General features: G+C 41.6%; 1 protein-coding gene across 1 annotated transcript in view; it reads left to right on the top strand.

Annotated features, from left to right (window-relative positions):
- Positions 1 to 16,199, top strand: part of LOC132121275 (AT-rich interactive domain-containing protein 5B-like) — a 125,808-nt gene that overhangs the window by 38,082 nt on the left and 71,527 nt on the right. The window contains exon 4 of the mRNA XM_059530524.1: positions 7 to 237. Within this exon, the coding sequence (XP_059386507.1) occupies positions 7 to 237 (231 nt within the window). The remainder of the gene's footprint in view (positions 1 to 6; positions 238 to 16,199) is intronic.

Raw genomic sequence — 16,199 nt, forward strand, 5'->3', positions numbered from 1 at the left:
GTTTAGGTGAAGATGTGGAGGAGAAGAAGGTTCTGGTACTGAGTTACCCCCAGTACTGCCGGTACCGTTCCATCATTGCACGGCTTCGTGAGCGGCCCACTTCCTTCCTGACAGACCATGTGGTGCTGGCCCTGGGGGGAATCGCCTCCCTCACCAACAACACCCAGATCCTGTACTGCAGGGACACCTTCGAGCACCCCACGCTGGTGGAGAATGAGAGTGTATGTGATGAGTTCGGTAAGTAGATTTGATATAAACTGTGTGGTCTTGGGTCTGAAACAAACTCTACGCAAGATTATCAACGCAAGCACTTCATGTCATTTTGTTCTTTCATGTAAGAATAATATATAGAAATTAATACTTGTATTGATTATTTGAATGTTTACAGTAATTGTCTGATAACCAACATGCAGAAGTAATTTTTACTACAACAACTACAACAAAAAACATAATATAAAAAAGAATTATTATATGATTACTGTTGTGATTTTATCGGTATATTTATGCAAAGTTGTCTTGTGATCTAAATGGTAGATTTGTTTCCATTTTTGTTTTAGACTGACAGATTTTAAGTTGAAAAGTGTGGAAATCTTTACAAATATTGTGTAAATGAATTAGTTTAAAGGTAACTTTGAAGTTTGTTACTACATATTTGCAATGCATTGCCCAAACATTTGCATTTGCGTTTGCATTCTTGAGCAAAGTATGTTTCTGACCTTACTGTTTAGAGGCTGATTGCTGCTTATTAGTTCATATAAAGATTCATTGCATGGGTATAATTGGGTGAAGAAAGAATGAATGAATGGAGGACTGACGGCACATGATCAAATCAGCAAAACAAGAGCCTTATCTTCATTACCTGACCGACGATGGGCTGCTGTATGAGCGCAGACAGCTTTATCACTGTTGGTGTACAAACAGGAATGAGTTACTTGAGCTGGTGATTGAAACAGACACTTGTGGCTTTTAGCCTGTCGAGTTGAGAGCTTGTTGTATGAGAGTAGAACTCTCAGATAACCTGAAAGCATGTTTTTACACTGAGGTCCGTCACAGTCTGTTAGCTTGTGTCGGTAACTTATTTTTTCAAATGGACTGCTTTGATATCAAAAACAGCGGTTCATCACACTTTTGGCTAATGGTTAGAAAACCTCAACTGTGCATATAATTACTGGCTGTAAATGGCGGTCTTTCTCCGATCTGTGCATGATTATGGCTTGTGTTTGCAGTGTACAGTGATGGTATTTCTATGTAACTAACAGTTTTTGTTTTTGTGTTCTGTGTTGTATTGTGTTTAGACTTGTGTCTTAAAATAGGGATGTGCATGACTTCACATTTTCAAAATTGACTAGGTTTTAAGGAAGCACTGTGTATATATGCTGATTTTGCATCATGTTTGTCAGATCACAATCAGAAATGTTTCTTAAGGGGCCGTTTACAGAATAACTAATTCCTGTAAAAACAGCTAGAAGGAGTGGTTTTGAGACAATTTTTTTTGTTATTTTTAGAATTTGAGAATAATTAAACTATTTTACACGCTGTTCTAAAAATATGATGCACATAGCGCAAGATGGCAAAAAAAAAAAAAAAAAAAACCTGTTGTGTGTTTGTGTGTGTATAGACCAACTAGTAAAAAAAAATATTTAAAATATTGAAAAGGAAATTGACAGATCATAGTAACAACTCATTAATTGGTTATTCATTTATGGTAATAGAACGCGTCGTCTTAAAGAGACTGTTCACCCAAAAGTGACAATTCTGTCATTATTTATTCACCCTCATGTCATTTCAAATCTGTATCGGAGTTTCTTTCTTCTGTTGCGCAAAAAAGAAGAGATTTTGAAGGTGTTGGTAACCAAACAGTTGCTGGTAGCTATTGACTTGAATAGTTGTTTATTCCATACTATGTAGAGCCAATGGCTACCATCAACCATTTGGTTACCAGAATTGTTCAAAAAATCCTCTTGTGTGTGTGCAACAGAACAAAGAAACTCATACAGATTTGGGACAATGTGAGGGTGAGTAAATGATGACAGAATTTTCACTTGTGGGTGAACAATCCCTTTAAAGCAGGTCCAAACAAAATGTAAATTTTCTGTATGAAAATGCAATTTTCTGTATTTTCTGCACTGGTTTTTGTGATAAATCAGTGAGATTGGATTTAAATATATTAAAATATGTTGAATGGAGCTGCACTGAGAATATGGTATTTGTTCCGGTAACTGAAACAAGAAATCAAATTATCCATAATGTATAGTAAACAAACACACACACAGACATGCAGTTTGTAAGCCTTAAGGCTCTTGTACAATGTCTTTAGTTTCTATAGAACTATGACTTCAGTGCCATTACTGTATGTGAAATGAAACTCAATAGTATTCTATTCACGAACATACCAAGACCTTAACTTCAGTGCTTTTATTACAGTACATGCTTGACAAAACAACAACACAGTGGGTTTGTGTGCAGTTTGCTTTTCCATAGATGCTGCCAGTGAAAAAGAGAGGCGCCAGTTTACATGCTCGAATTCCTTTTTTGGAAAAATGCTGGGTTATTGAATGCTACTTTGTAAAAGACGGTAGAGCTGTTTAGATAGTAGCATTTGACAAGATGGGCGAACAAACTGACAGTGAGTAATACAATTGAGTAAATGGCTCCCTTTGACTTTAATGGATGTCCTTGAGTTTCTTTGATTGCTTGAAAACAGTTTTCTGCTCAAAAACCACATTGTTGTCTTTGAAAGTTTAACATAAGGGGTTCTGCTTGAATCGGATGGCCTGCAGGGATTTGAATACCCTGATTAAAATGTCTTTGTTCTCACCAGGGCTTTAAACACAACCACGGCACGCTGTATTGAATCCCAAAGAAGTCATTCTGTTAAACTTTGTAGGGTGTGTTATTTATTAAGGCTTTAGTTCAACATATGAAGTCATTGTTCATTTAAAGGCACCCATACACTGGGTTTGTTTCAGAGGGGGAGATCTGATGTTGGCCGAGAAAATCTGAGAGTGAGTGAGGGAAAAGGACTTCTAGTGCTTTTTATGCTCGAAGTGACGGCCACTTGGCGGAAAATCTTCTGCGTTTAGCCTTGTCATTAACTTTTTGAAGCGAATAACAGTGCTTCCAAGGGCTTGGCGTTCTACTGAGAGAGTTCCAGTGCTTTATAGAAGAAAGATGAAAATGGAAAGCAGTGCTATTTAAGGGAAATACAGCTGGAATGGTGCAGATGTGATATTTAAGATTTTTAGTGATTTGTTCCTCTGCTAATGGAAATAACTGCAGGGTTTGGCTCGCTCGCTTGCCTCTTTGGTCACATATTAGGAGACAACAGGATGTTAAATTGACTCAAGTCTTATCCTCACTTGAATGGACTTTTAAGAGGGTGGTCGGGTATATTGAGAATATGGAATACAATAAGTGATAGTGGGGATTTTTGTTTAGGCATCAGCTGCTTTGGACCCCTGCTTGTCACATGGTTATGATAACATTCTCTCTAACATTGGATTTCAGCACAATGCTGTTAACATTTCTGCTTTCTTTCCTGTCGTCTTGTAACTGGACATTTTGATATGAGGAGAGGCATTTGCATTGATTGGACAAACATTTTTTATTACTTTTGTATTTTTGCTTTTATTATATATAATGTTTCTTTTATTATTATTTTATTATTAGGCTAAAGGATGGTAGAGAGTTTTACAGAAACACTGTTATTTTCAAATACTATAGTTTTTTTTCTAATAGTTTTCAATTGAAAGTTTTAGTAATTAGTCGTGTTGTGTTTCTTTGTTTTTTAAATATATCTATATAGTTTTTAGTTTTAATACTTAAAATTAAACTAAATGGAAAAGGGTAATATTGCCTTCATCTATTGATTTTTTTTATGTTTTCTTTTATTTCAGTGAATGTTTATTTAGTAGTAAATTATATATTTTTATGGTTTTAGTTTTAGTTTGACAAAAATTTATTTTAAAACTAATCATAATATTAGTCTTCATGTTCATTTTTTTGTGAGAATTTTATTTCACCCTCTATTCTTGATTCTTGATTCTATTCTAGTCTTCACCACATTGTACTCGTACCACTAGTTCTTCAGCTGTTTAGGAACAAAAGTATCTGTCCTACTTCCTCCTTATAACCTTAACACCAAATTATTGTGGTTGGTTAGTAAGTGTGTGAGGTCATGTTTACATTTCCACCTAACAACAGGAAGTTCAGAGTTCTCTTACGAGAGCTCTCTCGTACTGCGTCTTACTACTCGCAGGTGTACGAGTTCCACTGTGGCCGAGCTCTCACCCAAGCGCGCCGCTGTTTCAGTTCCAGGAATTGTGACTGTCTCAGCGTTTTCTGCAATGCGCAAGCCTGCACAGTTGCCCGCTTGCCTGCACACAAAAGCCGTTATCACAACAGCTTCAGCAACGCAGCTCGAGACCCCCGTTCTCGCTCTACCGGCCGTCGCCCCGTGCCGCGGGGACCGCGGCAGAGAATTACGGTGAGGCCGGGAGCCCCGAAGCCATCCTAGGAAAGCCATCTATGCATGCTGCATGACGCTGCGTCGGCACTACACACGATGGCTGCTTCATCGAAGCGCCGGTGTACGAGTTCCGCTGTGGCCGGGCTCTCACCTAAGCGCGCCGCTGTTTCAGTTCCAGAGATTGTGACTGTTTCAGCGTTTTTTGCAATGCGCAAGCCTGTACGGTTGCCCGCTTGCCTGCACACAAAAACCGTTATCACGGCTACCCAGATATTTCCCGAAAAAGGTGTAATTTCTGGTGTCCCGGCCACAGCCCATGGTGCTATAAATGTAGTGACGATGCCCACTGCTCAGTGCCCATCTCCACATATAAGCACAGCCCTTCACACAGGGCTCGCGCCCATAAAAGCGACTCAAGTCGATCACGCGCACTACATAGTAGACGTGCCCACTCCTCAGTGCCCACAATCACTATGTCACACGCGTCATGTGGTTTCTGTAAAAACAAAACCCGTGCACGCTCGTCCGGCCACGGCCGATGGTGCTACAAATGCAGTGACGATGCCCACTCCTCAGTGCCCATCTCCACATGTAAGCACAGCCCTGCACACAGGGCTCGCGCACATAAGATCGACACAGATCGGTCGAGCGTGCCGCATAGTAAACGTGCCCACTCCCCAGTGCCCACATACACTATGTCACATACGGCGCGTGGCTTCTGTAAAAACGAGGCCCGTGCACGTACGAGTTGAAAGACAGCGAGTTGAAAGTGGTAAATGTGCACATATGCAGCCCACAGTTACTCGCAGACATATCGAGTCCCACGGGACCTGCTCAGCCTTCCCCCAGTCGGTTAAGCGCCGGGACGGGGTCGAGGAGGAGCAATCTGCCCGCTGTGATCAGCGCGCTCCCCGCCTCAAATGCGCAGCACACCCGAGCGCCGCCGTTGCCAGGTCAACAGAGCGCGCTTCGCATCCAGCCCTTAGCCATTCATGCAGATGCATGGTCAGCGCTTCCAGGGGTTTCGGATTGGGTGCTAGGCATTATAAAGAGAGGCTACTCGCTACAGTTTTTTCGACGCCCTCCGCTTTTCAGCGCGCGTCGAAACTACGGTCAAAACAGAAGTAGCACACATGCTTCGGGCCGAAATATCAAAACTGTTGAGCAAAGGGGCTGTAGAGCCTGTGTCTCAAGCTCAAAGCGAGGGGGGGCTGTACAGCAGATACTTTCTGGTGCCCAAGAGAGACGGGGGTCTCAGGCCCATACTGGATCTAAGACAGCTGAACAAGGCATTGATGAAACGCAGTTTCAAAATGCTTACGACCAGAAAAACTCAGAGGGGACTGGTTCATGTCAATAGATCTGAGGGACGCGTATTTTCGAATACAGATAGCGTCAAACCACAGGCGATATTTGAGATTCACCTTCGAGGGCCAGGCATACCAGTTTACAGTCCTCCGTGGCTCCTCGTACGTTTACAAGGTGCATGGATGCAGCGCTCGCTCCTCTCAGACTCAGAGACATGCGAGTGCTGGATTATTTGGACGACTGGCTGGTTCTGGCCCGATCACGAGCGGAGCTCGTGGACCACAGGGCCGTTTTACTCGATCACCTCGAGAAGCTCGGCCTCAGTGTCAATTGGGCGAAGAGTTCGCTGAACCCCAGTCAGACGATTCTGTTTCTGGGTATAGTTCTGAACTCGTGTTCCATGACGGCGCGGCTGTCACCACAGCGCGTGATGGGCATTCAGCGCGCAGCGAGTTCTTTCCGCTGCGGCGCGACCGTGTCGCTCAAACACTGTCAGAAGATGCTGGGCCTCATGGCCTCAGCATCTCCGGCTCTGCAGCTGGGCCTGCTCCGCATGCGCCCCCTGCAGTTCTGGCTGAAGACGCGGGTGCCGCGCAGCGCGTGGGCATCTGGCCGGCTGCATCTCAAGGTCAATCAGAGCTGTGTCACAGCTCTGGCACCTTGGACAGCGAACGGTTAGTACCGATCAGGTTTAAGCCTGGGGACTTCCCCGAATGTGAAGATGGTGTCGACGGACGCCTCCACTTCGGGATGGGGAGCGCTGCTCGAGGGCAGACCGTCCTCCAGGAAAAGCTCCATCATATCAACTGTCTGGAAATGCTGGCAGTGGAGAACGCGCTGATGCGCTTTTGTCCCCAAATCAAGGATCACCACGTCTTAGTCCGTTCGGGCAACATGTCTGTGGTATCCTACATAAATTGCCAGGGCGGTCTCGGGTCCTGAAACCTGTACAGCCTAGCGGAACGCCTCCTGGTTTGGGCTCAGCGCGACATGCGTTCGCTGAGGGCAGTGCATGTGCCTGGGCTACAGAATCTGGGTCCAGACAGGCTGTCCAGAGGCAATGTTCCTACAGGCGAATGGTCTCTACACCCGCAAACAGTCCGGCTGTTGTGGGAGAGATTTGGCAGGGCGGAGGTGGACCTCTTCGCATCCCACGAAAACGCTCACTGCCCTGCGTTCTTTTCCAAGAACGAAAGTGCGCTGTCACGGGAATGGCCGTGCTGCCCGCTTTATGCTTTCCCTCCCGTCTCCCTCCTTCCGCAGGTGATAGAACGGGTGAGAGAAACGAGATGTTCAATACTGCTTGTAGCACCTCTTTTGAGGAACCAACCATGGTTCCCAGATTTGATGCAGTTAGCAGATGTCGCCCCGTGACCAGTACCGTTGAGGAGGGACCTCCTCTCGCAGGCCAGGGGCTCGATTTGGCACCCTCAACCGGAGTTGTGGTCCCTCCATGTGTGGGCGCTCAACGGTTACCCGCTGATCTCGCAGTGGGAGTGCTGAATACCATCACTCAGGCTAGAGCTCCGTCGACATGACGTCTGTATGCCTCGAAGTGGTCAGTGTTCTCCAGCTGGTGCACAGCTCGAGGATATTCACCCCTTTGTTGTGAGGTGACTGAGGTTCTCTCCTTCCTACAGGAGCTGTTGGATAAGGGCAGAGCCCCATCCACGCTCAAAGTTTATGTGGCGGCCATCGCAGCGTTTTCTGAAACAGCGCTCGGTCAGTCAATAGGAAGGAATGATTTGGTCATCCGGTTCCTCAGAGGAGCTAGGAGGCTGAATCCTCCCAGACCTCCGTCAGTCCCTATGTGGTACCTCGCGGCGGTTTTGGAGGCCATGAAGGGTCCCCCTTTTTGAGCCTATCCAATCGGTTAGCCTTAAGCATCTGTCGTTCAAGACAGTATTCTTGTTGGCTCTCGCTTCGGTGAAGCGTGTGGGTGATTTGCACGCGCTCTCGGTGAGCCAGTTGTGCTTGGAGTTTGGGCCTAATGACTCAAGGGTCATACTCAAACCTAGGCACGGTTATGTGCCGAAATCCCTCAACACGCCGTTTCGGGCTCAGGTTATTGCCGTCAGCCCTGCCGGTGTCAGGAGAGGATAGAGACTCGAGTCTTCTTTGCCCTGTCAGGGTTTTAAGAGCTTATGTGTCTCGCTCTGCTGCCTTTCGGCAGACGGAGCAGCTGTTTGTCTCGTTCGGTGGACGTTCCAAGGGAATGGCTGTTTCGAGACAGACTCTATCCAGATGGATAGTTGATGCCATAGCGTTAGCTTATGCTTCCAGGGGCCATCAGTGCCCGTTGGGCGTCAGAGCACACTCCACAAGAGGCGTCGCCTCGTCGTGGGCGTGGTCTACTGGGATCTCCTTGCAGGATATATGTATGGCGGCAGGTTGGGCCTCGCCATCTACATTTATCAGGTTCTATAACCTGGAGGTTCCCGCCTTGCAAGCAAGGCTGCTGTCGGTATAGTCGAATCAGGGCCCTGAGGGGAATTCTGAGTTCATGAGCGCTATGCGCTGCCGACTGTTATATGGGCAGTATTGCGTAAGACCCGCATTGCCACATTGGTCAGGCTTGCCTCGGCTGTGTGATGTCATATTGCCGCATCTACGGATGCTGCTAGATATGGGACGGAGGGCTTTGCCCCTTTTCTGTCCTGGACTCTCTGTGAGTCCCTCAGGTGACTGTGCACTGTAAATCCTGGGCTTTAATTCAGGTTTATTGGTGTGTGATCCCTGCGCGCTCGGCGTTTTGCATTGGGTTCCCGTAGCGTCTTAGCTAAGACGCAGTACGAGAGAGCTCTCGTAAGAGAACGTACTCGGTTACTAAACGTAACCTCGGTTCTCTCTAGAAGAGCGAACGAGTACTGCGTTCTCTGCCGTGCGCACGATTCACTCTGGTTCGCTTCGGCGATGAAATAAATCAGGTGAGTCAGCCTTTTCGAGCTCCTTTTATAGGTTGGGCCACACCCGTTTCGGCGGGAAGTGGCAAGAAGGGCGCGAATCGCCCTTATATGTCTGATGTTGCATCAGCCCGCGCTCGATAGGCTGTGCAGTTGCCGCAGAACAAGCCAATGAGCGAACGAGCCGTCTCGCCTATGGCTGTGTACTGCTGCAAATGCGCTTTACAAAAATACAAAATTAAGGATAATTTTTTGCTTCAGTATTTCGTGAAAAGAGACTTTTCCCGTAGCGTCTTAGCTAAGATGCAGTACTCGTTCGCTCTTCTAGAGAGAACCGAGGTTACGTTTAGTAACCGAGTACGTTTCAGAACAAGACATTTTTTGCAGTTCAGTTTCAGTAGATGCTCTTTTTTGGGCTAGAGGTGTTTTGAGTTCTGAAAGTTACTGTATGTTTTTATAGTCTAATTAACTTTATCTCAACAGATCAAGCAAAACTAAATTACGCATGATATGACCTTTTATTAGCAAGACACTGTCAAACCCTCCCATTCAAAACAAGGGAGAAGAAATGCCAGAGCGAAAAAAAGCGGGAAATAGTTTTATCTGGATGTAAAGGGGTTTGGAGAGGGTGACAGATTGGAAGATGCAGGGAATGTTTAGACGGACGTTGTTAATGTCACAGTGGGGGGTGAAGGGGAGTTGTACTGGTGAATTAATGAAGAGAGTTTGTAGGTTGATGCCAAGCAATGGCCACACTATTATTCCTCTCTCGATTCATTTCCTGCCTCTCTTGAGGTTATTTTTAGGAGCTCAGTGTTAATATGTGAGCATATACTTATGAATTTACTTTATAATAGTTGCATGATGGAATGTGTTACACTCATTTTCTGTGGTGCTTCAGTGAAACTTCAGCTAATGTTCTCATGTTGCTCTCATCATTGTGACATGCTCTGTGGCAAGTGATCTCATCTCTTTGTTCCTCACAGGGGTTTATTGCTCCTCCATGCAGCATCGGGATTAGTGATGGGAATCGACAGGAAAGTAATTATTTGTTTCTGATTCCACTTAATGATTTCATTAACTGGTTTTAGTACTTTTGTGGAAATATCTTTTATATATATATATATATATATATATATATATATATATATATATATATATATATATATATATATATATTCACAGCAGTGAATACACACAGCAGTGAACACACACACTCAGTGAACAACCATTTATGCTGCGGCATCCGGGGAGCAGTTGGGGGTTCGGTGCCTTGCTCAGGGGGCACCTCAGTCGTGGTATTGCCAGCCCGAGACTCGAACCCACAACCTTAGGGTTAGGAGTCAAACTCTCTAACCATTAGGCCATGACTTATAGTAAACACTTTAGATTAAGTTTTTATTATTTAAATAATATTTATTATAATTTATGCATTTAGAAGACGCTTTTATCCAAAGTGACTTACAGTGCAGTCAGACTATATATTTTTATTACCAGTACATGTGTTCCCTGGGAATTGAACCCACAACCTTTTGCGCTGCTAACACAATCCGTCTTGTAATAATAATTTTAAAAAGTTGTAATTCCGACCTTTTATCTCAAAGTCAGAATTGTGAGATATTGTGAAAAAAAAAAAATTTGACTGTTTTTCTCAATATTCCATGTTTACATATTGTAATTCTGAGTTCATTTCTCGCAATTGTGACTTTTTTTCTCAGAATTTCTAGTTAAGAGTTTTTAAGGGCCCGCTGCGATTTCAGGCTGTGATTTCATTGAATAAATACGAGCTGTACGTTTCAAAGTCAAAACACGGGGCAGCTATTTTTATATGAATGTATCTCTGAAGGGAAAATTCAGAGAATTTTTGATTCATTTCATCTTTCCAATAATACATGATAAAACAGCGTTTATAAGCACAATGCTACTTTGTGTACAGCCGTTACCGGGGAAACCGTATTCCTGCAGTTTCAAAACGCCTACCTAGAGGCAGAAAAAGAATTTGCATCACTGATCATACAGATCAAAAGTTTGCATTTTTAATAAGCCTGTCTGTTGTTTGTTTTTTCAGACCAAAGCGAAAATCGACCCATATTTCTACACCGCAAACCTGCCGAGTTGTAAATGTGAAAGAAGCTAATGTGCCTTCTCAAATCTAAACTATTAAGACACTAAGAAATATATATACACAGTACAGACCAAAGGTTTGGACACACCTTCTCATTCAAAGAGTTTTCTTTATTTTCATGACTATGAAAATTGTAGATTCACACTGAAGGCATCAAAACTATGAATTAACACATGTGGAATTATATATGGAATTATATACATAACAAAAAAGTGTGAAACAACTGAAAATATGTCATATTCTAGGTTCTTCAAAGTAGCCATCTTTTGCTTTGATTACTGCTTTGCACACTCTTGGCATTCTCTTGATGAGCTTCAAGAGGTAGTCACCTGAAATGGTCTTCCAACAGTCTTGAAGGAGTTCCCAGAGATGCTTAGCACTTGTTGGCCCTTTTGCCTTCTGTCTGCGGTCCCGCTCACCCCTAAACCATCTCGATTGGGTTCAGGTCCGGTGACTGTGGAGGCCAGGTCATCTGGCGCAGCACCCCATCACTCTCCTTCTTGGTCAAATAGCCCTTGATGCCTTCAGTGTGACTCTACAATTTTCATAGTCATGAAAATAAAGAAAACTCTTTGAATGAGAAGGTGTGTCCAATCTTTTGGTCTGTACTGTATAATTTTTTTTTTAATTTATATAATAATGTATACATTTGGCTCATCTCTTTTCTTAATGGTTTAAAGTCTGAATTGTGGGCTGCCAAAATCTGAAGAGTGCCTGCCCAAAGGGCTGCCTGAGATTTAGAATTTTTGCAAGCCCTGTGTATTATTTTGCGGCAACAGGTTAATCCAGAATATAAGAATAAGAACCGGTTCCCAGTTCCCACGTAGGACAGATTCCCTCATCTGTTTAAGGATATGCAAAAACATAGTTTAAGAACAGCCCACTTCTGTATTAGCCTGGCATGGCTTTGATGGGCAGACAAAGTGGATGCTGGGCAATCCAACAGGGGCTGAGCTATGTGATGGGAATGCTGTTTGTATGATTACAGAGTGATTGATGCCCACTGCTGGGGGATTATTAATGATAGCATGTTGTTTAACGAGAAGATGGACCCATTTATATTTCTCATCAAGACGCCAGTCAGTTTCAACTATTCAATCGATAGTAATAATTTGCTCCTAAAATGGATTACATGCAGTGATGTTTTTTTCTCCTTTATTGTGGTTTTGAATTGCAGAGGGCATTTGGTAAAATGAGTCCCGTTTTTGTCTGCTCCATCATTTAGATGCCATGTTTACCACATACACTGCAATAAAAATGGGTCATTTATTTTTTTTCTTTCCCTGCAGATCTCAGCAGTGCTATCGATGCGGCCTGCTGCGGCACTAGGAGAAATCTTAAACAGGCCGACAGAAATGCAAGACCTCTTTATAAACTTTTGAAGTATTTTATGAGGATTGTGGAGTAGTGTTGGGGGATTTATGAAGGGTTGAGTTAATATTAGTATTTTGCAGTCAGTGGGAAGAGTGTGTTCCTGAACAGGAGGTTCTTGATCAGTGTTTTTTTAACTTGTGGGTTATGACCCAAAAACAAGTCACAGGTCTGTTCTGAAATGTTCACAGACAGCAGGGAAAACATTTCTAAATAGAAATGGCATTGCCCAAAATATAAAACCATCAAAATTTAGCGGACACTTAGTTGTTTGTATTTGGGTCAATGATATGAAATTTATTTATTTATTTGTCTAATAGTCATTTATTTAAAACTACATCAGACATTTAAGTCACACATATATTGACCTCTATTATGAGCTTGTTTATGAGTTATTTCTGTATTATTATATGTCTTAATATTGTATTATTTTACATTTTATTGAGGGTGCTATAACTGTCCCGATATTATAATGAAGAAAAAGTCCTCATTAAAGTAACCCTTGGAAATAAAGCACTTAAATAGTTTGGCATAATCTTTTATTATTATTTCAATTAAATAAATAAATAAATATTTGAAAAACTTTTGTCCAGCAATTCTAAATCATGTAGCACAACCAACATGCTGAAAAAAAGGAAAATATATCATAGAAAAAAAAACCTGCAGACTCTCATGACTGTGTGTTGAGGTCCATAAATCCCTTAAAAGGTCAGATAAAATGACCTTTTTATGACAAGGCAAGGTTAGCTCAGGGTGTAAAATGTCAAATGGAGCCAAGTTGTATTTACAACACTGTTCCACAACAATTCAACCCAAATATTCAGATGTGTACAGCCCATTTTACGGAGGGCTGTTTCCTGAGAGTAGCCTACAATGCTTCTGTGCACAAAGGCTGTTTCTACAAAGTGGAGCAATTTCTAATTTTGCAAGGACAGTCTGGCTCTTCTGACGTCTGTAAGTACGTTTACACATTTAAAGAATTTGCCACTGACGATTCATACATTTTGATTTAGTGTAGAGTAGCGTTTGTTGTTTATCATTTCTCCGATAACAAATGCAGACATGGTTATATGTTTTCGTGGTGTAATGCGAAAAGCAACACGTAAAAAAAAACAATATAAGTCATAATTATGTTATATAAGTTATAATCCATAATTATATCCCCACTGAATGCAACAGATTCCTTGTTTGTAATAGGTTTTATTGGTTTTGTTTGGTTGCACCAGGACACAAAGCATCATAGTATGGCAAGGAGCGTAACATTTCCATCACACGCTTCAGGTATTCAGCCAATCACAACTCACTGGATAGCTTGCCAATCAGAGCACACCTCATTTTCAGACCAATGAGCTTTGAAAAAATCGACATGTTTAGAAAGGCAGGGCATAGAGGAGCAACAATAATGTACAGTATGGGGAAAATGTGTTTTTTTTTTTTACTTAAACAGCATAAACACGTTGCATTACACTAAATACACAAAATAATGTTCCTTTTAGCAAAGTCATATGACCCCTTTAAACTACTTCAATAAATTTAAACTTTTCATGAAAATGGTATAACCATTTTTACAAAACTACATGAAACCACAAATACAAATGCTCTTTTCTTTTTCATTGACAACATTAATACATTTTAATGCTTCCTGTCCAATTTTAAACCTGGATCCTCAAGCAGAAGCTCTCTGGGAGGGAACGGGCGATGGTTTTTGGTTAGTACATGTGGCTTTTGGAAGCTTTGAATTATTGGATGCTGGGAAAGGATTCATCATTGTGTGAGCACGGAAGTGACTTTTTCGTAAATCGAGAAACATCAGGCACTCCCTTTTTCTCACCCATAAGGAAGAAAAAACATGGTACTGGAGGCAGAATTACCTATTACCCCGTTCATGTTGCAATCATAGCCTGTCCTCAGGCATACTACTTGAGTAAACAAAGCTGCCTCCAAATTGATCCAGCATTTAAAGACTTTCCTGTGAATTCACTGCACTTCTCTTGTATGTATGGCCACCATTTCTTGTTTAACAAGTTAGGATATAAGCCGCTCTGAACATTACAACTGGATATTTGTTGCTTTGTGTTCTTGACAGCATGTGTTTTGTGTTCACCAAAGCATAAACCTTCGCTAATATGAGAACATATCTCACATTCTTTTCTCATATCTACCCGCACTAGATTTAATGCTAGTTACAGTATTAATACGGTCCAGATGTAGTTTTAGCACTGGAGTGTAAGGATTGACAGGCCAGGACAAGATTTTTCTGCCGTGATCAGTTTATACAGTAAAAGAAGTTTAAGTCAACAAAATGTTTATGATGACTGATTTACATTATTCACATAATAATTAACCCCCCCCCCCAACACACACACTAAAAAAGCTACTCTCTTTTGTGGAGCAGAAAAGGTGACATTTTGAGGAATGTTGTGGCTGCTCTTTTTCAAATAGCGAAAGTGAATGGAAACGGGGCTGTCAAGCTAGTCATTATTTACTGTACATTAAACAAAGGCTTTTTTCTTCTAAAAATTGTGCAACAGATACAGTTGTTTTGATATGTATGAGATCATACTGTAAATTCTGAAAAAAAAATTTCCCCTTGGTTTTATTTTAATTCCATTTATTTATTTATTTCCACTTTGTTTCACAATCTGGTTTGGATTGCTAAAGGTCATGCATTTTTAAAAGCCCATATGCCTCATCCATGTCTCTTATTAAGAATTCAAGGAGAAACCAAAGGGCTGATTCCTTTTTTTTTCTTCTTCCACATTTTCAATTTAGAGTCATGTTTCCATATACCATTCTAATTCTTACTCCCCTGGCAAAAAACAACCTCTTAAAATCATAAAGTGTTTTACCCTTGAGTAGAATTTACATAATTGTCTGGTGAGGTATGATACTCCCCCCATTTCATAATGAACAGCATACACACTGTCTAGATGCAGATTTAAGCCTTAAGAAATATCATTTATTGGGTAATTATTGCTGGCTGTGTGGGAGTGGACACATGTCATTTGCAGCTTACGTCGCTGTGACTGCAGGGTCACTATTAGGGCTGCACGATTATGAAAAAAATATTAATTGTCGATTATTCCTTTGAAATTGTAACTACGATTATTAATTATGATTATCACAATTTACACTGAATGATGTTTATACCATTTTTAGATGCAACTGCATGCCGTATTTTTATATGAAAATAAAAAAGCTGAAAGCACTAACTGAAAAACATTTAGTGCTTTTCTATAGTATTAAGCCTCAAATGTCAAATATACATCAGAGGGCGATATATCGAACGATATGATCATGCGCATCTAGTCAGTAAATCTGATTCTGTGATTACATCACCATCACCTGCTTTCAAATGGACCGCCATTTAATAAACAGAGCCGTAGATCACTGACAAGCTACGCAATATTGTGTTCATTATCGCAGATGAATTGCCTTCGATAATGAACGCGATATTGTGTAGCTTGTCAGTGAACTACAGCTCTATTAAATGCCGCTCCATCTAAAAGCAGGTAATGGCGATTTACCGCTAATTTAGTGAACCGGCTTTACTGACGAAATGCATGCGATATATCACCCAGCCCTATATCAAATTGTTTTCTTTAAATTATATATATATAAAAAAAGGTATTATAATGTTATACTAAAACTAAAACAATGGAAAAAAAACCTTAAGATAACATGTAGAAAGAAAAAAACATATCTTAAAGGTGCAGATTAACATAAGTGGACTTTGAATTATTAATTATCGCTGTAAACGATTATGTAATTGTAGTATCCATAATTGTAATCGTGATTAGAAATTTGATTAATTGTGCAGCCCTAGCTCAAATGAATTCTACAAGAGCTTGCTTAGATTTCCCACATGCTAGATCAGTGAAGGATATTTGGATGTACCTCCAGAAAACCACAGTTGCCAATGGAGATGTTTTGTGAAGTTTCTTGTTGCTTCTTGTTGGACATTTTGAGGACATTCCACCCCTGCTGCAATGAGCATTAGACCAGAATCATACTCAAATTGCAA

This window comes from Carassius carassius, chromosome 39 (assembly GCF_963082965.1).
Source record: "Carassius carassius chromosome 39, fCarCar2.1, whole genome shotgun sequence".
NCBI classification, from domain to species: domain Eukaryota; kingdom Metazoa; phylum Chordata; class Actinopteri; order Cypriniformes; family Cyprinidae; genus Carassius; species Carassius carassius.